The sequence below is a fragment of the Miscanthus floridulus genome, chromosome 7, assembly GCF_019320115.1.
Source record: "Miscanthus floridulus cultivar M001 chromosome 7, ASM1932011v1, whole genome shotgun sequence".
NCBI lineage: Eukaryota > Viridiplantae > Streptophyta > Magnoliopsida > Poales > Poaceae > Miscanthus > Miscanthus floridulus.
Genome location: NC_089586.1, coordinates 15,285,802 through 15,311,337, shown reverse-complemented (window position 1 = coordinate 15,311,337; position 25,536 = coordinate 15,285,802). Strand labels below are relative to the sequence as shown.

Below are 25,536 nucleotides of genomic sequence, written 5' to 3'. Positions count from 1 at the left end.
CATGCGGATTTCTGTGATTCTGTGTCGCCGTTGGAATTATTAGGAGCCGTGCGGATCTCTGCTCTAGATTAAGCAATCCGGATCTGGATCTGACGCGTAATTTCGGTAGTTTGATCTGATGCGTTGGGTGATGACGTCCTGATTTAGCAGGATCCATGCTTACAGTAGACTCTGCTACTCTGCTTTAATTTTCAATGGCAAATTTTCTGTTCATAAATGAAGTTTCTGTGGTGACATCTTTTGTGGTGCCAGGGAAGCTTGGCTTTGCCTGTGGGGTGCAAAATTGGCCGGTCATGATGCCCAGTCCTGCCCCTGGATCACGGGGAAACCATGCCTGCTGGATTCAACTTCAGAGAGATTTATTGATTTGACTGCTTTTACTGCCAGGGATGTACTGCGAGCTCTGTAAGCTAGAAATTATGGCACTGCGAGCATGCTCACATGATACTTCTGAATTGTGATCAACTTTGGTGTAGTGTATGGCACCGCAAGCATGCTCACATGATACTTGTGAATTGTGATGTGATCAACTTTGGTGTAGTGTGAAGAATGGTTTCTGTGACAGATATGCTAATCATGAAAAGTTGGGTCGACCTGATTGATTGATTCTCAGACGCATCATTGCTGTTAGTGGCTGTGTGCAGGCGACATCAATTGTAGGTTTGTCTTAACTAAAGTAGTATATGCCAAATTGCCGATTACCAAAATAAGCCTAATCCTGGGTCAAATAGGCTACTGGTTTGGGGTTCGCTTTTTCTGAATACTTATGGACCTACTCCATTAAAGCGAAGCGAATCTGGGCCATGTTTAGATTGCAAAAAATTGCAACCCGATGAATAGTAGCGCTTTCGTCTTATTTGGTAAATATTGTCCAATCGTGGACCAACTAAGCTCAAAAGATTCATCTCGTGATTTCCAACTAAACTGTGCAATTAGTTATTTTTTTTACCTACATTTAATGCTCCATGCAAGCGGCTAAAAATTGATGTGATGGAGAAAGAGTGAAAAAACTTGGAATTTAGAGGTAATCTAAACAAGGCCCTGATTGACATGGTATAATTATTAGGCGGGAAGAGATAGGCATGAAGTTCAAATGCAATCATAAAAAAAAAAAAATCTAAATAAAACATTAGTCCAGCTGTAAAAGGAAAAGGGAGTAACAAGGAGCCGATCCTCCTTCTGAGAGGGGGTTGTAATTTTTAAGTTTCTGAGCTTTGTAATGTTGCTTTGTGGATGGATATCTGACTAGTCTTGTTTACATCTTTTTTTTCCTTAGTGTTTCTGGATTAGTTAACCTTTTAATTTCCAGCGACACCTAGCTATCGATGCTTAATAGGTCATGGCAAACTACTAGTGTTTATAACTTTCTTGTAGCGATTGAAATTTTGGCCCTATGTGACTAAGCTGTCGTATAATGTAATTAATGCAAATGTCGTTTATAATGGCACCTTCTCATTCAATTCAATTGGAAGATTACTATTTTTTTTTTTGGCTAGGTAGTTTCTGAAAGGTACTATTCATGGAATCATGGGTTCATTTGATAATACCAACTCTATTCTAGTGGCTGGTGGCCATTTCAGAACATCCCGTTCTCTCTGAGAAGTTCAGTGTTGTGCTAAAGAATACTTGAAAAGCAATTATGTTGTATGTATTGTACCAGTAACAAAATGGATGTGTATGATGCTTGATCATTTTTAGCACGTTTGATGCTTGATTGATGTCTATGCATAAGTATCGATTTCTGTATATGGGAATTGTACGAGTTTTTTCTGGATGTATATGTTGTGAGCTGCTTTGTTTGAAATGGTGTATCTATACTAAATTACTTGATAAATGAATAAGTATCCAGATTTGGTCCAACTGTAGGGCCATTGATTGATCTAGTTCTGTAGGTAGCTTGCTAGTAAACTACATTGGTGTTAACTGACTTCCCTTGTTATATACGGCTTCCTATGTGAGGTGATGTAAGTGGAATCCTTTTTGGATGAACCCTAGAGGCTAGAATCTGGTGAAATTGTTGCATGCATGTTTACTACTACTTAGCACCATGACAGCTAGGATTGACAGTGAAAAAACCGTTTCCTGGGTAAACAAGGAATCTGGCTTGTCTGATCTTCATCTGGAAGCCGCACGCAGTTTCCAGTCCCCCCCCCCCCCCCCCCCCCCCCAAACCTGTCCAGTTTGATGTGGGTTTTCTGAGTTTATTTTCCTCCAGATTGAAAGTTTCTGGGGGCAATCCAGAAATCTGATTTGTTTCGGTTTGTGGGCTTGTGGCAGGAAAACACACCCAATTTTCAGCCCCCAAAACTGGTCTGGGTTTGGTTATGAAATCTTCATATATTTATTTTATCTCACAAGGTTTTATGTTCGAAATAGATATCAGAAAACTTTTAGCATTTTTGGGTCCTGGGAGGGAATTAGGGGTACCATTATTTCTCACTGGTTTGACAGGAAAAGGCGGAGATGGCCGGTAAGTTACCTCCCGTTTTCTTTCATTCAACAAGGTAAAAGCATGCTTAAGATTTAAGCTTAGACTCATGATTGAGATTCTGGTTGTCGGATCTGTATCATTATAGAAATAACCTAGTGCTGTTTCTACTGAAACAGATCCATACAGTGGAAACATGTTGGACCCCTTTTTTCAGTGAACATTGTATTTTTAGCTGCTATTTTTGTCGATACCAATTTTGTGCATGAACTTTGCAACATCACCCTCATCATGATTTTGTGCATATTGCTACTATATTTATATATTTGGCGATGTGTAATGCCCAAGTGGGGTATTGGGTTCGTTTTTATTATATATATATATATATATATATATATATATATATATATATATATATATATATATATATATATATATATATATATATAAGGACAGGCCTGGTGCAGTGGTGAGAGCTGTCTCATTGAGTCACCAGGTCGTCGGTTCGAAGTAGCCTCTCTGCAGATTTTGCGGGGGGAAGGCTTGTCTCGGTTTTTCCCTTCCCCAGACCCCACTCATGTGGGAGCCTTTGGCACTGGGTCTGCCTTATATTATAGGTATTTAGGTATGAGAAAGGGGAGTCAGTGATTAGGTGTCCAGGAATATATGCTCGGGGATCAAGATTCTTTTTCCATGAGGAAGAGTGGGGAAGAGACAAACTAGCCGATTGGCACTAGTTGGCTGGCCCTCCATGGCTGGTGTTTGAAGCTGCTTCAGGAAAAGCGGATTCCCTCCCTCCACTCCATAGTTGAGCTGGAGCTGATGAGTTAGGCCCGAGTAAAATTTGTTTACTTTGTAGCGGTTGGAATATTCGGCTAAAGCCACGACAGGAGAACATGTTCTGAAAAGCTGTCGAGGAATATAAATTACCTGGGGTCTGACACACCCCTGGATTGACTTGAATGGATGAGCAGAAGCAGAGCACGGTGGAATTCTTGCCTGGTTGGTGCCAGAGGTCCAGCTAGCTTGATGAAATCTCACAGTTTTACTGTGTTTGTTTATTTGATGACTGAATGCTCTCAGTTATGATGCTTAATTACTAGGAGTAAATTATATTTCATGCTGTTATGATTTCACACTTGGCACTGATCACTGATGAATTTTACTGTCTTCTGTAGAGCGATGAAAGGCAAACGGACCAGCCACTCCACCATGTTCCGGAGTTGGCCTTTTGTCGTATCCTTGTTGTTGATGAATTCAAATTCACTTCCATGTTCCTCTTTGTTTTTGACCCATTCGTCGCGGCCTGTCGTATCCTTGCTGATGGTTGGTGAATTCAAATGAACTTCTCTGTTCCTCTTTTGTTTTTGAATTAACAAATGGTTCAGTACTCAGTGGTGGGAATATGAAACTGTGTTGGTCTACTGTTGTTGCCGCAGATGAATGAACGCATGATGATCCTGGGAACAGTACAAAACCAGAGCCAGCCAGGGTGTTGGTCGTCGAATACATGACAAAATTGACAAGGACGCGGTACTTGATTGGAGATCTGTACGCAACGCAGCTGTGATGAAACAAACATGGTGGTGGGCTTTAGCCTGGGATCTGGCGGATGGATGACATGCCATGCTGGTCAGCTGATCGAGCTGCCGAGCTGGTGTCCTTTGGCCAGCAGCCGCCGTCCAGTGCGTGAAAAGCCTGGCCGGCTTGCATGGTGCTCGTGCTCGTCAGGCAGGCTGCAGGCATGGTCCCCTGCCGACTGCCTCTCATGCAAAAGCCATCTGCTATCTATCACCCAGTCCAGGGGCGGATCCAGGGCCCGGGCTGCCCGGGCTGCAGCCCGGAGCGAGTCTATGTAGCCCCTTTAACATATGTGGTGTTTAGCCTAAAAAACTATGATCTTAATTAGACAAAAGGAGACCTAGGAAGCAAGATCAGACTGTTTTGAACGTGAATCAACAACTCAGCCCGGGGCGCAGCCCCGTTCTGGATCCGCCCCTGGCCCAGTCCACTCGCACTCCCGCTCTCATTGGAATCTGTGAATTCCCCTTCCCTTCCGTTCCCTGGGCTGGCATGGCAAGCTATTATTGTCGTCTCTCTGATTCAGAGATGCATGCTGCGTACAGATTTCCCTGTTGGTGATTACTGTGGCGAGCACCTTCTCTGCTCGTCCTGCACAGGGTATCGCCTCTGCTTGTGCCGTGCGGCTTTCTATGCTGCCCAGCGAGCGAACTGGAGCCGACGGGGGGCTCCTCCGCTCCGAGCAACCATCGGCTTGCGTACAGGTACAGATGTGCTGCCGAAGTGAATGAATTCAGGTACATATGTGCTGCTGAAGTGAATGAATTGTTGAACGTTTGGTAGAAATTTACATGGGATTATTAAAAGAGTTGATCTGATCTGCTGCTGTTATATTTGATGTGACTTGGTAGAGGACTCGGCCTGCCGTGGAATGGAACAGCAACAGCTGGTCCAGAGTAAAATATCCTCAGATTCGCAGATCTGATCCACGTGTTCCTGATAAAAATACGTGGAACCGGCTGCATCGCAGAACGACTCGCTTCACCTGATGTGGTTGCTACTTGCTTGCAGGGTGAGGCCAGGGAGACGACAGTGTGTACACAGCAACTAGACGTAGATTGTTCTCCACTGGAAGTACTCTACAACTGAGGGTGAGGCCAGGGAGACGACAGTGTGTACACAGCAACTAGACGTAGATTGTTCTCCACTGGAAGTACTCTACAACTGAACAATGTGTCGTCATGCACGCCAAAATCTGGCGATGCTCAGCGATATCCACCAGGAAATCCACAAAACGCGCTTGTAAGAGCATAGGCTAACTAACTTAAAAAAAGAGAGCATACGCTAACTCCGTTCCAAAATATGTTGGCGCGATACAAATGGTTCCAAAATATGTTATTAGTGGGACATAAAAGGGCGTGATACATGCACATAAATTTATTCCATCTACAAGAAATTGGCGCGGCAGCCAGGTGTTTACCAGTCCATCTGATGCTAATAAAGTTCTGGAGAATATAATAAAAATACCCACAGCTAGTCTCCAGCGAATGCCAAGGCTCCCCCCACAGCGTTCTTGAATACTGGGAAGCACCAAAGGACGCTGGTGCTCTGAATTCGCTGAAGCGCATTTGCTATCCACAACCATAGGTGCAGAGCTTCATGGGGCACACACACTGGGCAGGAAGAAGAGGATATCTGACCAGCATTCATCTCGCATGCAGATGGCTCTCATAAACGTCTCTCATTTACACAGTGGTTTAATAACTAGCTTAAATAAGCAAATATTATTTGCTTTGGCCGGCCATTCTTGGCTATATACATCACCTGGGTGACAAGCAACCCATGGTATTTCCATTGTATCTTGCTGAACTCCACTATCCTCCATGCCTGTTACAACATGAGGTATGCTAAATTCCATCGATTATAAGCTATATGATAAGGCTGCAAAGGCACTTGCTCAGTTCAATGAGTAACAAGGCTGACAAGCAGGAATCAACTGAATAGGACCTAGCAGTTTACCCGGCAGCGAATCAGAATATTCGCCCTCCCCTTCAAAAGTGGCTCAAATCCGAAACCACCTTTGTTCCATATGAGCCAACGCATTTTGCTAAAAAGATTCAACCTTCTCCATTCTGGGGAGCCTCCCCTGTGGACAAATCATTTACAAAGTTATGGACAAATAATGCCATAATCCTCTCTCTACATATACTAGAACTCAGCAGTAAGTAGTAATTGCACAAGTCTCAAACTTAGTGGCTCGCCAGTCATTAATGGTAATATTTACATGAGAACATATGCTAATGAAACTACTATAAATATGAGGAAGCGATGGAACTGATACTAACCGTGCATACACTTTACGAAGGTACAGAGCTCTGAGAAGCAAACTTCTCTCTGCAGAAGGAACGGAGGTTGCTGACGGTAAGCAAAGAACGCGGCATGGTGACGATCAGGATCATTCCTAGGCTTTGCTGTGTCCAGGATTTGAGAATACATTTCACCACTATGACATGGAAGAACACTCTCTATACATAGCGATAGTCCATGATCCCATGCTGCATTCATTACCTGTGCAGTTTTTTATGTGTAGGAAATTAGGCCAAGAAATGCATGGAATATGCCAACAAAGAAATTTAGAACATCACCTGCCAGGTTAAACCTTCTGGATCCGCAAATGCTTCATCATTCTCCTGAACTGTAAACTCCGGTCCATAACAAACGAGCTTAAGAATTACAGAATGTTTCTTGAGCATTCTGAAAACTGGAGAGTATCCATCTCTATTTGTAGGATTGTAGAATCCCGCTGTAAGCTCTGCAGCATGGCTTGCAGTTCTGTACCACCAATAGATAGATGGAACCTGATGAAAGAGGTTTGCATCGTTATGGAACAGCCAAATAGGTAAAAAGAAGTCACAAAATGTGTGCAACAACTGCTGGATTTATCAGGGCAGTAAATTATACCCTGTAAGTTTATGCTGCGAAAAGGCAAAGCATCAGGCTAATGCATAATAACATTTTGACGAAGACGAACGGGCTTGGCTTCTTTTCAGCCTGAGAACCAGTTCTGTGTAACAGTTTCCTTTAATCTATGCATAGCATTCTAATTAGCTTCTTGATATACTACTTGCAAACTTGTACAGAAAATGATCTGACTCAAGTTGACTACTAAGTACTAAATTACCGAACAATTCAGGCCTGAGGTAATATTTCTCAATCAACCAAGTTTGACTTGAATTGAGTCTGCCATGCAATAAGCAACCTTCAGCTGCTTTAGACACAGCAATGTGTCTCAATACAGAATAAACTAGAAAGTTTATGCCAAAGAGGAATGTCCTTGTTGTGCAGTCTGCTGGGGTCATGAACCAACAGACATTTCAGACAGGAAATATAAAGGATATTTCTAAACGTTAAGAGACGCTCAACCATAGGGGACATGATTTCTTGAGAAGTTAAGAACAGTGCTTCAGAGGCCAAACAATAACTATACAGACCAGCATTACACACCTTCACAACTATCTCTGCTCCATCAAATGCAAGACTAGCAAGCGACAGCACCTGATCCACATGATCCATGAGGACTCCAGAATACCAGTTAAGGAAAAAACGTCCATAGTAGCTGTCATAGTCACCTCCATCACAAAAAAAGCCAGTTTCATGTGGTCTTGAATTATAATAGCCAGCATTATCAGGTCCACGTGCCCAAAACAAATGACCCCGGGACAGTGCTGATTGCCGTAAATTCTTTTGCATGTACCTGTCATAACACTGTCAACGATGGAAATCAACAAAAGAAATGCAGCAATGTATACCATATGCATTACACTATTATACACCAAATATGTACTCTTTGAATTTGAGTATTAAGCCAAGTCACACACCAGACAGAATAATCTAATAATAAATCAGACAGATGTATAGTGATCAAATCTGTTGCTGTGTTTAATCACCTGTTTGAAATGTAGTTTTTATTAGTTATTACTTGTTTTAAGAGATTTCTTGTGGGGCATGCCTCTTTATCCAAATGCAAGAACTTTGTCCCCTGTAAAAGGACAGCAGCTTAAACGCCCCATGCTTGGCATGTTGATGCACCAAAAGCCATGTTGTTATTTAAGAATTATTATGACACAAATACTGAATGCAAACAGGGTTTATTTATGTCCAGAACATAAGAGTTTATAAAGGGGAAAAGATGGATTTAGAAGATTATTCCCAAAAGAAATCCCTTGCAAATTTCAACTTGGTATTTAAGTACAAGTAAATACCTGAAACTCACCAATACCAGGATATTTCCAGCCCATTGTATCTGGACATGAAGGATATCTTAGCTCCCCTGAAGCACCCAATCCAATTTCGATAGAAGAAACAAGACCCTCTTCAGATAAGTTTCCGAATTCCATATGGAAACTCCTCATGAAATCAGAATAGACCTGCAGATGATCTCATTAAGCCTCGGTGTACAAGTTTTTCCTTCATTTAGAGTATGGCATTGAAACAAAGCTGGGTAGAAGGTACACTAAAGATAAGTGTTTTAATACAAGGAAAATGGTTTTGCAATCGTGATAAATTAAATTGTAGGTACCACAGTATAGAAAGACAGGAAAATGATGAACTAACCAAAGTAGTGTAAGGAGAATGGTGCTCCTATTCTTGCAAAAAGATGAAGAGAGGAGAAAATTTACCAAGGATGACCCAATACCTCAATGCCAGTTCTCCCACGAAGGACTCGTTCTTTGTCAATCCCCCAGGAAAGGCATTCTCTGTTTCTTCTGCCTTCGCGATCTGTAAAAAATATATCCTGGTTCTCTTTTGCAATTTCCATGATCCACTTTGGGAGAGAGATTAACACATCACCAGATACAGTCTCTCCAGACCCATGAAATGACAATACAACCTTAATAGATGTTTGTCAAAAAACACTAATTAGCCAGATGTAAGCAGGCCTGGTGAAAAGGAGAAACAGGAAAGTTTACCAGACTTTTTTAAAAAGGATATTAAATATTCTACAACACTACGCAATGCTTTTGATAGAAAATATTAAAATAATCATATAAACTCAGAAAGTCTAGTTCTTTTACTTCATAGAAAAAGGAGGTCATAATTCTTATTACATTCGAAGAATAAAAGTCCCTTATGTTTGCATAGTTTGTTAGAATCTGTCCTTTATAGTTTATAGGAGTTAGGACATCAAGCATACAATGATACAACCAATCATCTTTAATCTATGCCTTGCATCCAGAACTACAGTTTGATGTCTTATATTTCCAAGTAAACTTCAAAACGAGTATTAATAATGCATGGTAAATTTAGAAAGGTATGCCTAACCTGAACTTTCAGCTTGAACTCTTTAATTATACCAAAAAGGTCCCTGTAACCAGACCATTCATACTTCCGAGGAGTCCAGGCTTCCACAATCCCCCACCAACAGTCAACAACAACCCCATCCACGTTCAGAGACTTCAGATGTCTTAGTTCAGCGCGTACACTCTCTGGGTCAACTAATTGGCAGTGACTATTAATAATGCCCATCTGCAGCAAACAGTAAAAGAAGGGCCTGGAATAGGTCACAAATATGGAAATTTTGAGAACAGATGTCTGACAGAAACAATCCAATCCTTGCCTTTTCAGTTCTCAAGATTTATTTTAAAATCACATAAACTTAATATAACATGTCTAATATTGGAGATATGCCCATACAACTTAATAGAGCGGTCACAACCACTAGCAAATCCAGTAAAAAAGTTTCAGAACTCTGACCAGACAATACAAACTCAGTATGCAACCATATTAAATATTGACAGTTTGTAGATAAAAAAATAAATTATTTGTGACCACCTGATTATCACATCAGACATCAAATCAAGGACTAAAGAGTTTGGTGGGAACTTACAGGCAGAGAAGCATAAACTGGTATATATGGAGTTTTGGTGTAATCACCGGGGAATAATACTGCTGATCTCATTAAATGCTACAGATTCAACAATCAGAGAAACATTGTCAGTCTAGTGTAGTAATTAATAAGGGAAAGGTGCTACAGAAATTGCTGTATGATGTGACTAGAACACTACTGCAAGCTAGAACTAGAACATTGTGAGCACTCGTAATTAATAAGGGAACAGTGGCTCACAAACAGAAGGAACTCGTAAACCCCGAGGCCTTGTAAAGAACGTTAGGCCTCGAGTCCTATCAGCAAGATTAATTGAATTATCATCTTAACGTTTAATGTCAAAACAAACATTGTTTCCATTTGATGTACAGACACACCAGATATACTTGATGTACAAAATCAGTTGCTTGAGCAACTCGAAAGAGGAGGTTGCAGTAATGACAACTTTTTTTTTTTATAACACAGTAATGACAACTATTTCATGACAGTATATGAGCAGATCGGGTTTATTCCAACACAAGATGTAGGTCACCTGATCATTGTCCATACAGTTGAGAGAGCTGATTGAACTGGAATTCATGTAGTTCTCAGTCTTTATACTTCGGTCTGCCACAACTGAGTCCAGTGAAGATGGTGACAGACTGTCATCTGTTTGTAGGGCAGATGCCTGAGAATCTAATGGTGTTCCGATGGCATAACTGCTCAGAGTGTTGAGTAAAGCTGGGGTTTCCACAGAAGCAACCTGAAACACTCCATGCTGCAAGTAGCACCAATTACAATCTGTTAGGATAGCAATGCATGGATTATAAGCAGGATACTAGTACAGCGCTAAAATTAGCAGGCCGGTATGTAATTTTACTAGACAAAATTGAAGTACCACTAGTAAACAGAGGCAACAAAGGAGAGTTGGGAGAAGGTGCACGGACCAGCTGGGGAGGAGGGGGAGGCAGGAGTGGTTGGTTGGAGGAGCGGAAGGTGGTGCCGTCGGGCTGCACAGTCCAGCCGGCGGCGCGGGCGAGGGCAGCGAGGACGTCGTTCATGTCGGCGCGGGCGGGGAGCGGGAAGTTGCCGTGCTGCCGGAGCCCGGCCAGCATGCGGCTAGTGATGGCGCGCCGGTGCCGCTCCCGCAGCTTCGTCCGCTCCTTTCCGCTCCCGCTCCCGCTCGCCTCGCCTCCGCGGCGAACCCCCCGTCGCGGAAGCGGGGGCGGAGGTGAACCCGCGCGGCCGCCGCTGCGGCGGAGGGGATGGGAACGGCTCCCCGTCGCGCTGCGGCGGGTGCTTCATGGCCCTGGGTCGCTTCCACCCGCCGACGCCGGCGCCGATCTGCGGCCGCGAGCGCCGAGCTAGAGGCGCCTGCATGCCCGCAACCGCAAGCTGATGCGCTGCGGCGTGGAGTGGGGGCTTCCTCCAACTGCAGTTTGACCGCGACCGGAGTGGATCCATTTTGCCACGTGTGCGCTCGATCACGGCCGTTAATAACAGATCGAACGGTGCATCTCGCATCTGATGGAGAACAGAGCAGTGAAGTGTGAACAGAACAGCACAGCACAGCAGCTTCCCCGTCTTTTCTACCCGGCCGCTTCCCCTCTGACGATGGGGCTTCTGAACATGCTAGGAACCTTCCAGAACCTTCCGCGTCTGCGCCACTGGCCCCGCCGCGCCTCACTTCTCCTCCACCGCTTCTACACCCGCGCGCCGCGGCCACCGTCGCCCCGTCACGTGGGCGACATCGGCCGATGGAACCGTGCCATCATGTCGCATTTCCGCGCCGGTAGGATTGGGGCGGCGCGCCGGGTGTTCGACGAAATGCCCGAGCGGAACGTGTTCACGTGGAACTGCATGATCTCGGGCCTGGTCAGGAACGGGATGCTCGCCGACGCGCGCGGGGTGTTCGACGCGATGCCGTTCAGGAACTCCGTCTCGTGGGCCGCGCTGCTGACGGGCTACGCGCGGCGCGGGAGGGTGGCTGAGGCCAGGGAGCTATTCGACCGAATGCCTGACCGGAGCGTGGTCTCATGGAACGCGATGATCTCGGGCTACCTGCGGAACGGGATGGTCGACAGGGCGCGGGAGCTGTTCGACGTGATGCCTGCGAGGAATGATGTGTCGTGGCTCATGATGATCTCTGGGTATATGAAGAGGAAGCGCGTCCGTGAAGCGAGGGAGATCTTTGACTGTGTGCCTTCGCCGCCGACCTCAGTGTGCAATGCGTTGCTGTCCGGTTATGCTGAACATGGTTACCTGAAGGATGCAGAGGAGCTGTTTGGTCGGATGCAGAGACCAGACCTTGTTTCTTGGAATGCAATGATCACAGGATACACACGGGCTGGGATGATGCAGGTTGCACGGAGACTCTTTGATGAGATGCCTGAGAAGGATACTGTATCTTGGACAGCCATTGTGCGTGGGTATTTACAGAACCGAGATGTTGATGCTGCGTGGAAGGTGTTCCAGGACATGCCTGATCGTGATGTCCTTGCTTGGAACACAATGATGGGTGGTTTTGTGATGAGTGAGAGGTTGGATGATGCGTTGAGATTGTTTGCTGACATGCCTGATAGAGATCTGGTATCATGGAATACAATCTTACAAGGATACGTCCAACAAGGGGATATGGATAGTGCAACTACCTGGTTTAGGAGAATGCCAGAGAAAGACGAGACATCATGGAACACATTGATCTCTGGGTACAAAGATGAAGGAGCAGTAAGTTTGCTGTCCGAAATGACCCGAGGAGGATATAGACCAGACCAGGCCACTTGGAGCGTGGCTATTTCTATCTGTGCCTCTCTTGCTGCTCTCGGGTGTGGAAGAATGGTGCACGTTTGCACGATCAAAACCGGCTTTGAGCATGATGCTTTGGTGATGAGCTCATTAATATCTATGTACTCCAAGTGCGGGCTAATTACTGAAGCTTCCCAAGTTTTTGACCTGATTGTGCAACGGGATACAGTGACATGGAATGCCATGATTGCGACATATGCTTATCATGGTCTAGCTGCTGAAGCTCTGACACTCTTTGACAGGATGACCAAAGATGGGTTTAGCCCAGATCATGCAACGTTTCTGAGTGTGTTGTCTGCTTGTGCACACAAAGGGTATCTATATGAAGGCTGCCACTATTTTAGAAGTATGCAACAAGATTGGAACTTGATTCCAAGATCTGATCACTATTCAGTGCATGGTTCGATCTCTTAGGAAGATCAGGTTTTGTTACACCAGGCTTATAATTTTACCAGAAAAATCCCTTCCAACCTTCAAATAAATGCATGGGAGACACTGTTTAGTTCATGCAATGCTCATGGGGATATCCAGCTTGGGGAACTCGTAGCAAAAAATGTTCTTCAGTCGAGACCTTCTGATGGAGGAATGTATACACTCTTGTCAAACATATATGCTGCTAAAGGGATGTGGAGCAGTGCTGCTAGTGTTAGAGGTCTCATGAAAGAACAGGGGTTGAAGAAGGAGACTGGGTGTAGTTGGATTGAGCTGAAGGGGGACGTTGTTTCCTTCTCATCAAATGATAATGCACATCCTTTGATTGAGCAGATATGCCAAGAAGTTGATAATCTTTCTATTTTGATAGAAGAGGCAAGTTAAATGGCAACATCCTTTGACATGGTTATCAAAAGGAATACAGATGGTTTCTTTGAGACTATTCACAATCACATGGATTCAAACACTGATACATGGTAGAAGCGATGAATGCTCGAATTGACAGCCTTTGGAGGAATTACACAGTGATGGTTTGCTGGAGCTCAGTCTTATCTTGTGCATATTCCTTCAAGATCACAATCAAGGAATTAAAAACAGAATGATGGTGACATCCTTTGGAACCCTGGTGGCTGGCTAAGTGAGTCAATGTGAGGTAATGGACCCTCAAACTAGATCCTTTCAGTAGAATTTATCCTACTATGGGCCATTGGGGCTCAGAGTTGGTGATTGATATTTTCTCTGAAGATCAGACTGAACAAATTTGGCCATGCAAGATGATTGCTTGGTTGCCTGACTGAAGTTTTTTTTTCAGTTAAATTGCATACATATTAGGCATAGAAGTGCAGGATCAGAGGGCAGCGAGAAATGCTTCATCTTCAAGTCACTCTGATAATGCTACTGTTCAGTGGTTTTTGTATATGGAACATACAGGCATTACATAATTTCAAAAATGTTCTTATGGAAATTACTCCAGAATAGTTTATTTTTGAGGTGCAATATCAAAAGCCCTGATGTTAAACTAGACACAATGTACCTGACCTGCTAGAGGATGGATGAAGATGGAGCTTCGGAGCTTATTCCCTCTTCAAATGCAAAGCAGTATGTGCTTGCTGGTGACATCACAGAGAAGAGCTGAGGTGTAATGGCGGTGCTTAACAGCTATGGAAGTTGTGCTGAGTTTATGGGAGAGGAAGCAGAAAACCAGATTAGGATCTTGGTTCTCATGTTGATGCGGTGCCAGAGAAGAAATAAAATGAACTCTAAAGGAAGAATGCAAGTACAGACAAAATTCTGCAAAGTCGGTGGTTAATGGAATTGATTTTCCATCTCAAGTAACAGTACCAATTGATTTTTTTTCAGCTAATCTATATATTTTTTCTGAGAAGCTGTTACTTATATCCTAATCAATCAGAATTTTAAAATATGCAGGGCTGGGGAAAAGTCTACTTCTTATGAGCTGAGCAGCATGTTCACACAATCATGTAACTGTCAGTAACAGACAAGATGGTCCCCACCACAGCAACACAGTAAGGCCCCGCAAAGACATTGCTATCCATTTTCCCTTTAATATTTGCACACCTTCTCTTTTCTCTCACCCCCACTCCTTCTCCCCACCCCAGTTCCCACGCACATATCCGTCCACACACAGAATCCATGGCCATGGCAACCATTTATGGCTCCATGGCTAACCCTCCAATTACCTCCACAACTCCCTTTCTCAATAAACAAGTACACTGCCCCAGACAAACTATATATTTTGTTCTTTGCTTACTTTTTGTTTTTAGCCTTTCTTATTCTTTTTCTTGGTTTCATTAAAGGCCTCTAATTGGATACCTGCTACAATCAGCAATGGCATTGGTGGTATGTTCACTGTGGCAAGCAGAAATTCGAGAAATGGGTTCCAAGTTCGTGCTGTCACTGGAGACCTGGGCTCTCGTAATGTGTCTGATGTAAAGTTCCCAACTGATTACACAGAACTTCTGATGCAGGTAATTGGTGGAGAACTCAAAATTCTTGAATATCGCTAGCTTTATGGGCTTGCTTGATCCTGTGACACACTGCCAGTTTTGCATGCCTATTTGTTGCTTAGCAAGGATGTGCCTCGAGTATTCAAATGGCAAACTCAACTGGGGGTAGGGTCTCCACTTAACCTTACCTTTATAATTTATGTCTCGAGTATGTGAGCTTCACTTTTCAAGAAGGCAAGTTATTTAACAGCAATTTCATTTAGGTATACTCAGTGATGCAATTTAACTATCAAATGGCAAACTGTTATGGGATTTGTTATGGCCGTGAGCCAGGTCCATGCAGCAGGTTAAGTTAGGAACAAGTCAAATAAAGGATTGATATGGTTGGCAGAAACCAACAAGGACGGAAAAATCTAAAGTGTCTGGTTTATAGGAAATAAAGGATTTAAGGAATAGGTTTATTTTTGAGTTGTAATTAGATTAGATTCTAGTTAGAAGAATCAATCTATTAGAAGTCTTAGGGGTCAAGTCTTTCCCCTCCATATATCAGTAATGATTAAGCAGAGTTATGGGAATTCTCCCCGCTGCCTTTGGCTCAACCGGCCTCCCCCTTCTCCTCACCAACAGCCTCCACTGCGGCCTCTTTTCCTCTCCTCACGCGCACTGTTCATCCACGGTTACTGTTCACATGGCGATTACTGTCCCCTTGTCCTCCCTGGGCTCTCTTCCCCCAAGTGAACATCTGACAGATTGGTACTCAGGCCTAGGTGCTTCTGCTGCAAAACGAACTGATGTGAAGTTAACAAGTCAGATGGAAACTATGGCTTATATAATGATCAGAATTTGACAATAAAATTATGACGTCACAGACGACAAATATTTTGGGAAGGATGCGTGCACACCATTCCATCTTCATTCCTGTCAGGGAGATAACAATCCCCAAATCAAACATTCTGACAGAGATTATCTAGTTAAGAAAGTGATGAGATTTGTTAGAAAATTAGAGACAGAGATAAGTCTGGATCCTGTTGTAGTAAAGGTTTAGTTTCTTATGTGTCAAGTTGGTCCTCCCTATATATAAAGGGACCTTGGGAATCAAACAATGAAATAAACAAGTTTTGAACAAGGCTGATCAGTCTCCTGGCATTCAAGAGAGACCCCATGTCGATGAGAGCGATCTTGCCCTTTTCCGGTCTTCAAACCCTTACCCTAGCCAGTACCTTATTATTTGGCATCACATAGCCACTGTTCCTTCTGCCGTCCACCTGCTACAAATTTCCACCATCGTTGTTTCCCCTGTATCCCTTGCATTTGAACTGTACCTTTCAGAATCTCAGATGACAGCAATTGTTCGCACTTTGGGCCATGCTTATTTGAAATTTTGAAAAGAAAAAACTAGATAATTGGATGACTAATGGGATACACCTGTAGTGATTTCAGGCTAAAGAAGCTGCTGAATCAGCTTTTAAGGATGGAAAGCAGCTGCTGGTTAGCTTCAATCTGATCTTTTAATTGAATTCTGTTACTTTTTGTTTGTGTCAACTATTAAGAGGTTGTGATGCAACATATACAGGAAATCGAGTTCCCTACAGCTGGACTACAAACCTGTGCCAGGTTCGAGATTCGATGACCTTTTGTGTACCTACTCCCTCTGATTCTGAACATAAGTTGGTTTAGACTTGTGCATATGAACTAAGAAAGTATTGAAGTGACTTTAATTCCCTGCACTTATTACACATTGCAAAAGATACCCCACTCATGGGAGGTGATACCATTCAGTTAACAAAGGCATAAGGGTGAAAATACGGACAGTTGCCTAGAAACTATGATGATTTACACTTAAAGAGTATGAAAGTCTAAGACGACTTATTTCAGTTTGGAGGGTGTACCCTGGTTCTACTTCAGTGAACTGCTCTAGTTTGTTTCTATTCTTACTTTTAGGTGATGGCGAAGGAGGAAATGAGATGACTGGAAGCATGCTTCTCATTAGAGAATTTTGTGATCGCTTTGTACCTGCCGAGAAATCAACTCGAACCAGAGTAGTATGTTCTTATCAGGATTTTCTAGTCATTAATATGTATATTTGTGAATGATTACTGCCTCATTTAGAAATGCTGGAATAGCAAAAAGCAGAGCTATGCATGGCTTTGGCAACTTTAACAAGAGATTAGTACAAGTAGATGTACTAGTTATGCTCCAACTCTTAGTTGATCCGATTTGTTCATATCTCACATGTTTCAGTTCTTCCCTGAGGCAAATGAGGTTTCTTTTGCAAGACAGTCAGCCTTTGAAGGATGTTCACTGAAGCTAGATTATCTTACAAAACCATCCTTATTCGAAGATTTTGGTTTTACAACAAAAGTCAAAATGGCAGATCGTGTCAAACCAGAAGATGAGACATTCCTTGTGGCTTATCCTTACTTCAATGTCAATGGTTTGCATTCTCTTTTGCTTGAGTTTGAGATATCCCCTCCATTAGCACTGATCTATCAAACTTGAGATTTCCTTTTTAGTAATATATGGTGGTTTACAGAAATGCTTGTGGTCGAAGAACTTTACAAGGAAGCAGTAGTTGGGACCAACCGTAAATTGATAATATTCAATGGAGAACTAGATCGAATAAGAAGTGGATGTATCCTTCTGCATATATGAAGATTTGCTTATGCATTAGTTAATGTTTGCTTCTTATGTTAATCACGTTGTTCTACATTTCTATTATGGGAACATCTTGCACTGAGAAGCACTTTTGTCAGCAGAAAAGTTCTTGTGCTAACTATACCTAAAAATGTATGCTTGTGAACTCTAATTCCTTTCCTTGACTAGCAAAGACTATCCATCATTCTTCTACCCAAAACTTGCAGAGCTTTCCAAAACATTTCTCCCGAAGCTGGATACAGTTTACTATATTCACAATTTCAAGGGAGTTAAAGGGGGAACGCTTTTCAGGTTTGCATTCTGATCCTATGCCTGTCACAATTGGTTCTCCCCAAATCTAGCATAACGTGCATTTACATAAGCAAGGTTAGCATAGATTCATAGATAGCTAGAGAAGCTTCATATGCATAAAGCGTTTGTACCCAGAGTTGTATTGATATCATTTCAGTAGTCAAAGTCGCTAACAACGAAATCATTTCAGAGTTGTACCCAGACTTATTATTGTGGTATTCAAAAGTTGTGATGGCCTCACCTGTCACACTTCGCAGAGGACCCTAATTATGTGGCTAACTGTAGTTCAGACTGAAACAAAACCTGACCTTGTAATACGATTTTGTGATGGCACAAAGACTACATTACTTATCTTTGTGCAAACCAAGCCTAGACATCTTATTGTGCCAAACCACTGTTATCTGGCAGGTGTTACCCTGAACCTTGGAAGGTCCTGAGAAAAGCATCGTCTGGTAGCTACATCTGCCTGCATCAACAAGAGGAAATGCCTTCACTGAAGGAAGTGGCCCTCGACATCCTTCCTTCTGTATAGCTAGGATCTTTCGAGAGTTACATGGCAATATGAAAGTTTACCAGAAAAAGGCATAAACTGTTATCTGGTCAATGCTTCATGGCTGTTTATTCTTTGTTCTACATAGGAAGGTAGAAAGGATACAAGCGATCAGGTCTTCATTTCCCACTTGTTGCACAAGAGAGTAGATTTTGCTGACTGCTAAGTTGAATATTGCCGCTATCAGAAGATGCCCATGGAGCATTATAGAAAGCATCAGTCATCTCTCCTATTTATAGCAAATCATCTCTCCTATTTATAGCAAGAACTGGTCTATGGTCAAGTCCATATTATAAGCAACAAATATAGCTTTTTAAGACCATTGAACAAAACATATATTGACCTTTATATCTGAATATACAACCAGCTGTTATATATTTAGTTAAGTTCCTTTTAGGTGTGCTTTTTAATAAGCTCTAGTTGCTACTGATATGAGAATGAGATATGGCGAATCATTTAATTCACTTGAATACTTAACGCAGAGATCACTTTAGCCCCTCAATAGATCAGAGTTCACACTTATTACTGATATAGACCAATGAAGATACTTTCTACAGGACAATCTACTCTTAGTTCACCTTCACCAGTGTTTCAGGAAGAAGAAAGAGGCAGAAACTTATCTAGGCCTTTTAGCTTGAAGCACTTGTAAAAGGTTTTATTCAGGGCCCAGCTCGTGATGCGGGGCACATGTAAAAGGTTTTATTCAGGGCCCAGCTCGTGATGCGGGGCACAGCTACTTTAGTTTTGGATGTGTTATGTTATTGGGATATCTCCAGATGAGTTTTTGTGAGCTTTTCAAAAGGAAAAGGTGTAACAACCCAGGTTTTTCAATAACCCAAAAACCTAAACTTAAAATTTTTTCTAACAAAACCCATGTATGGTGAGTGTGCATACTAGGAAACCACCTATGTAGTTGTACAAGTTGAACCCAAGTTAGCATGGTTGAGCATTTTGTATTTTAATTCCACGTGTGAGTTGCTTCTTCATGATTTTATTTGATGCAATAAAATTAATTAAACCTTTCAATAAACTATTGTGTGTGTTGCCAAATCTTTGGCTTGGACCCTAAAGCCCTAGATGACCTCTAGTGGACCCCACTAGGGTGTATACATGTTGGCAACACATGTATACATGCATAGGAGCCCTCTGTGTAGTGTGGAAATAGAAATAGAAAAGGAATTGGAAAAAGGGAGGGAAATAGAAAAGAGAAAGAAGCCCAATAGCAGCAGTAGCCCGTGAGCGGCCCAGCGCCCGCGCACCCCCATCGGCCCATGTCGCCCGCCGTGGCCCAGCACCTCGCCCCGCTCCTGCGCGCGCGTCCGCGCCTGCGCGTGGCCGAGCCAGCCCAGCAGCAGCCCGTCACCGCGCTGCGCCCGCGTCGCTCCCTCCCGCTGCCGCTGACAACCCGACCCCGCCTGTCATCCCCTACCTCACCTCCCCTCTCTGCTTTAAGCCGAAGCAAAGTAGAGCGCCACGCCGTGCCGCTCGCCGTCCATGCCCTACCCCTTGCCCGTACGCACCCTGGATGGCCGCCACGTCGACGATCCGCGCCACCACCTGCCCAGCTGGCGTTCGCCTACCGTTGACTGCGAGCGCCATGGCCCATGCCTCTCACAGCGCGCCTGCCGCGCCTTGCCACCACCGTACCCGCGCCCTTGACCAGTCCGCCGCTCCAAATTGGAGGCGCGTAACCACCCCGCACTCCCAGCCGAACCCTAGAACCCTAGCCAGGAGCCCCGATCACCCTACACGTGTCCCCTCTACCTTCCCCATGGTCCGCCGCCCGCCATGGGTGAGCTCGGAGTATAAAAACCCCTCTCTAGTGCCCTAGCCCCTCTCCCATCCACCCCGCTGCCGCTAGCGGTTTCACCAGCCACACCAAGCTAGAGAAGGGAGGAGAAGGAGGAAGGGGGAAGCAACACTGCCCGCCGGAGCTGGTCACCGCCACGGATGAAAGCTCTAGTTTGGTTTTGGTAAATTGATGAAACCCTAAGTGCTAACCTAGTTTATCAAAGTGATCATGACATAGGTTGCACTATTTCAAGTGGTGGAGAAATGGTGAAGATCATGATGATGGTGTGACCATGGTGATGATCAAGTGCTTGGACTTGGAAAAGAAGAAAGAGAAAAACAAAAAGCTCAAGGCAAAGGTGAAACTTGATAGGAGCTTTTTGGTTTGGTGATCGAGACACTTAGCGAGTATGATCACATTTAGGATCGATAGTTATACTATTAAGAGGGGTGAAACTCGTATCGAAATGCGGTTATTAAAGTGCCACTAGATGCTCTAACTCATTGCATATGCATTAATTGTGAAAATATGCTAACACACGTGCACAAGGTGATACATTTGGTGGTTGGCACATTTGAGCAAGGGTGGAGAAGTTGGTGAAGTCGGGGAGCTCATTGGAACTGATCGGATGCAGAACCAGACGCTAGACCTACGCGTCCGGTCAGTGTTGGTGAAGTGGCGCGGTCTCAGGCCTTGTTGACCGGACTCTAAAGGTGAAGTTGACCGAACTTGCTAGTGTAGCATCAGGTCACTTGTGACGTACACTGACGCAAGCAATAGAGCGAAGCTGAGGAGGATCTGATACGGTGTGCGTCCGATCATGCTTGATCGGACGCGTTCGATCAGAGAAAACTGTCTCTAGATCCTTACTAGATCCGATTAGATGTAGAGGGGCACTAAGTTAGGTCGCGCGGTGGCGCTGTCCGGTTGCAGTATGGTGGCAACGTGGGCACGCTTGATCTGACGCAGTGGCGGTGCGTCTAGGTCGCCCTTCGGGTGCATCCGGTCGCCACTAAGTGATCGCGCGGGAGTTCTTGACCATTGGGATCGGGCGGTCGCCACTAAGTGATCCACGACCAGACGCTAGGGGTGCCTGCACATCTGGTCACTTTGACCGACGCGTCCGGTCACCCCGAGAAGTGTGCAGTGAGGAGGCCAACGACTTTATTTTGAGGGGCCTCTATTTAAGCCCCATGGTTGGCTCAAGCTCACTCTCTTGGCCATTTGCATTGACATAGCAACCTTGTGAGCTTAGCCAAAGCTCTCCCACTCATCTCCATCATTGATTCATCATCTTTTGTGAGATTGGGAGTGAATTCAAGTGTATTGCTTGAGTGATTGCATCTAGAGGCACTTGGTGTTCGTGTTTCGCTGTGGGTTTCACTTGTTACTCTTTGTGGTTGTCGCCACCTAGATGGCTTGGAGCAGCGAGGATCGTCGAGTGGAGGAAGGTGATTATCTCTGGCTTCGATCGTAGTGATTGTGAGGGGTTCTTGACCTTTCCTCGGTAGAGAGCCAAAAGGTACTCTAGTGGATTGCTTGTGGCTTGTGTGATCCTCATCTTGTGTTTGTTGTGTGGCACCCTATTGAGGGTTTGGCATATGATACCAATTAGCACGTGAACCTCTAAGTGAGTGAATCGCCATAACGATGACTAACTTGCTGGCAAGCAAGTGAACCTCGGTAAAAAATCTTATGTCATCTTGTCCGAGGATTTCTTAGTATTCATTGTGATTGATTGTGATTAATTGGCTCCATTATTGTGATTGGCTCAATTCCTCTACACGGCGGTATAATCATCACATCCCCTACCTTGCATTTACATTTCTAGTGTTGCTTCGCTCTTTAGTATAATTAGTTTTGAGAGCAAGTTTGTGTAGGGTCTAGCGATTAGTGTGGCTCTTTAGTTAGTGTTTGAGAGCACACTAACTTAGTGTATTGACATAGCTATTGTGTGTTTAGAGATGATAGACACTAGAATTGTGGTAGGTGGCTTGCTTTTTAGTAGGCTAGTGCAATACTCGCTTCGTCGTTTAATTGTCTAACATATTTGCTAAGTGTTGTTATAGAAATTTTTAATAGGCTATTCACCCTCCTCTAGCCATTAGGACCTTTCAAGTGGTATCAGAACCGTGGTCACCGTGATTTGAGGATTAACAACCTTCGGTGTCAAAATGGCTCAAATCAATAACACCAAGAAGCCACCCTAATTTAATGGCTCCAACTATCCTTATTGGAAGGCTAAGATGACAATATACATCAAGTCAATCAATAGAAATGTGTGGAAGGTGGTGGAGACCAAGATTGAGATTGCCAATGAAGAGGTTTCCACTGCCGCCGAAGAAGTGCTACTCTAAAACAATGACATTGCTCTTAGTGCCATTCATGATGCTTTAGATGAGAGAACATTTGAGCAAATCAAGTGAAAGCATCTAGGCCCCTAGTTAGGTTTTGGTGATTAATGACGACACAAGATTACTATGACTAATGTGTGTTTTGCAGAGGTAACTTGCGTTAGGTCATAGTAATGATGATTGTTTGTGCAATTATAGTTTTCATGCCCCTATCTATGGAAATTATTTCAGTTTTCAAAGGATGAACGATAAAGTTAAGGACGGAGTAGTTCTAAGTGTCGTTTGGCATTGGAGAGACACTTAGAGTAGTTTGGAACTTTATTTTTCCTTTGGCCATACTATTAAGGGGGGTATGAACGAGTAGCTTGACCTAGGTAAGTCTAATGGTTTAGATGTGGTGCACACTTATCAAACTTAGCACTAGGTAGCTCAAGTATAGCCCTAAGATCGATTGAAGACAAACTCATTCACGAAGATGTTGAAATTGGAAGTGAATGGAGTGTTGTTTTTATTGACCGAACGCTGGTTTGGTAGTGATCGGACGCAGCAAGGAGAATCCGGTCAATTTATTTGCTCAGCAGCAGAAGGTAGACTACGACCAGACACTAAACTATAAACGACCGGACTCACACGCTGCCGTGTCCGGTCAACATCAGTAAGGTTCCAATGAGGAGATTTGAGGACCGGACGCGTCAGGTCCAGATGGAACGGACGCTTTAGTGCGTCCAGTCTCTCTAATCGACTTGTCTAATAGGGTGACACCATGTAGCCATTGGCTACTGACCGGACATGTCCGATCACATGGACTTGCGCATCCGCTCACCCCGATATCTGCTGATTTAGACCCCAACCGTTATGTTTTGAATGAGGGGTATAAATACATATCCTACTCATCCAATTGAGCTCTCTTATCCATTTGTTCAGCTAAAAAACACCTTTGGAGTGCAAGGGAGAGCAAGAGCCTAGTGGGGTGATTGAGATTTGATAATCCAAGATTAAGGACCTCATTAGTGCATAGGGAGTAGCAAGTGTGCATCCATCTTTCTCATTAGGCTTGTCTTGGTCAAGTGAGAGTTTGTGCTTGTTACTCTTGATGATCGCCATCACCTAGATGGCTCGGTGGTGATTGAAAGCTTGGTGATCATCCGATAGAGCTTGTGGATGACCCAAGTCATGGTGTGAGTGGTTGTGGGTGATTCACCATGATAGAGTGTTAAATAATGAGCCCGTAGAGAGCACTTGAATCTTGCGCGGATCAAGGGGGAGCTACATCCTTGCGCGGGGGCTCCAACGAGGACTTGTGGGGAGTGTCGACTCTCTAATACCTCAAAAAAACATCGCCGTGATCCTCTTCTTCTCTTTACTTTAAACATTTATATTTGAGCAATTCAATTCATGTCTTTACATTCTTAGAATTACCATGCTAGAGTAGGATTGGAACCTAGGGTGCAAAAAATTTTATGCGGTAGAACAATAGAAACACTTCTAGGCATAAGGGGGTGAAATGGGCTAAGTGTAGGGCTTAATTATTGCAAGAAATTTAAAATTAGCCCAATTCACCCTCCTCTTGGCCATCTTGATCCTTTCAGTTGGTATCAAAGCCTCGTGCTCCTTAAATTAGGCTTAACCGCCTATAGCAAGATATCCCACGGGGATGGACCCCCTCCCGTCTTTGAGAGAGATGATTTTCCTTATTGGAAAATTCACATGGAGGCATATCTAGAGGCTTTAGATGTTGGAGTGCTTAGAGCCGCCACACAAGGTTTCCCAACACCTAGAGATCCCGCTAACCTTCACGGTGATGAGGTTCACTACGAGAAGTGGAATGCAAAGGGTAGAAATACTATCTTTAGAGGCCTTTGCAAGGATGTCTTTAACCGTGTGTGGAACCATAAAGATGCCCATTCATTATGGTTGGATATTTGTGTGCTCCATGAGGGAACCAAGAGTGAGCGTGAGGAACACTATCACCTTGTAATGAAGAAGCTTAACTCATTTGAAATGCTTCCTAGTGAAAATGCTAATGAAATGTATTCACGTTTGAATATTCTTGTAGAGGAAGTAAATGGGCTTGGACTCACTCAAATGTAACCATCCAATGTTGTGAGAAAGATTTTGAGTGTCCTCCCCATTGACAAGTATGGGCATATTGTGACGATGCTTCATCAAGGTGATCTTTCCACCGCTACGCCAACTCAAATATTGGGGAAGATCAATGCACATGAGATGTACATACACATCACTCCTCAAGATTGTAACACCCTAGGTGTTAAGCTTGCATAAATTGACTTGCATTGCATGAGCATGAGCATCAAGCATTCATATTTAAGCTTTTACATTTGAAACATGTGATTGAAACATATGAAACATGCCTTGCTATTTCATGTTTTCTTTGTGTATGCTTATGATCATGAGTGAATAGGTGTAAGTAGTTGATGTTAGTTACTAAAACATCTTAGCTACACTGAGGATGACTAATGGAACATCGTTCATGAAGATTACTTTGTCTAATTAAGCTCTTAAGTGATGCTATGTATGTTGACCTGGAAAGTGAAATGTGCAATCAATGTATGAAATGTTTGAGTGACCTTAGGAATAGCTTAAACATGTTTAGAATGTCATTATGAACAACTTTAGTATTCATGGCTAGGGCTAAATTGGTCATTATGTCATAGTTCAAGTGTTAGTCATCATTTGAATGTAGTATGTTTGACCTAGTTTGAACGATGCGATAGAGACTTTGCATGGATGTGGTCACTAAAGAAAAGTTGTAGTATCTGGTGAGAGGAACAACTTTTATTTTTGGGTCACAAGCTAGTTCAGCTCCTAACATGCTTGAAATTGGCTCACAAAAATCAGCTTTACACTGTTTTCAACA

At 43.6% G+C, this 25,536-nt stretch overlaps 1 protein-coding gene, 1 long non-coding RNA gene and 2 pseudogenes across 2 annotated transcripts; 3 read left to right on the top strand and 1 right to left on the bottom strand.

The window, feature by feature from the left end:
• The first annotated feature begins 2,912 nt into the window (after nucleotides 1-2,912).
• On the top strand, nucleotides 2,913-4,827 carry LOC136466584 (uncharacterized). Its single transcript, XR_010761376.1, has 2 exons — nucleotides 2,913-3,754; nucleotides 3,868-4,827. It is a non-coding gene; the product is annotated as an uncharacterized lncRNA (long non-coding RNA).
• Nucleotides 4,828-5,298: 471 nt separating this feature from the next.
• Nucleotides 5,299-11,270, bottom strand: LOC136466582 (beta-amylase 8-like; annotated as a pseudogene).
• Nucleotides 11,271-11,319: 49 nt separating this feature from the next.
• On the top strand, nucleotides 11,320-14,266 carry LOC136466581 (pentatricopeptide repeat-containing protein At4g02750-like; annotated as a pseudogene).
• Nucleotides 14,267-14,658: 392 nt separating this feature from the next.
• LOC136466583 (protein LPA3-like) lies at nucleotides 14,659-18,880 on the top strand. The gene is made up of 9 exons (XM_066465031.1): nucleotides 14,659-14,777; nucleotides 14,867-15,037; nucleotides 16,457-16,504; nucleotides 16,590-16,623; nucleotides 16,958-17,058; nucleotides 17,258-17,450; nucleotides 17,550-17,648; nucleotides 17,845-17,962; nucleotides 18,371-18,880. Exons 1-9 carry the CDS (start codon nucleotides 14,703-14,705, stop codon nucleotides 18,492-18,494), a joined length of 963 nt encoding a protein of 320 aa, XP_066321128.1. The 5' UTR covers nucleotides 14,659-14,702; the 3' UTR covers nucleotides 18,495-18,880.
• The last annotated feature ends 6,656 nt before the right edge of the window (nucleotides 18,881-25,536 follow it).

What these genes read in the sequence shown, in the direction of transcription:
- LOC136466583 (XM_066465031.1), top strand. Translation starts at nt 14,703, where the DNA reads ATGGCCATGGCAACCATTTATGGCTCCATGGCTAACCCTCCAATTACC. An exon ending in AGGATGGAAAGCAGCTGCTG is followed by an intron (nt 16,505 to 16,589) that starts GTTAGCTTCAAT and finishes CAACATATACAG; the next exon opens with GAAATCGAGTTCCCTACAGC. An exon ending in TACAGCTGGACTACAAACCT is followed by an intron (nt 16,624 to 16,957) that starts GTGCCAGGTTCG and finishes TCTTACTTTTAG; the next exon opens with GTGATGGCGAAGGAGGAAAT.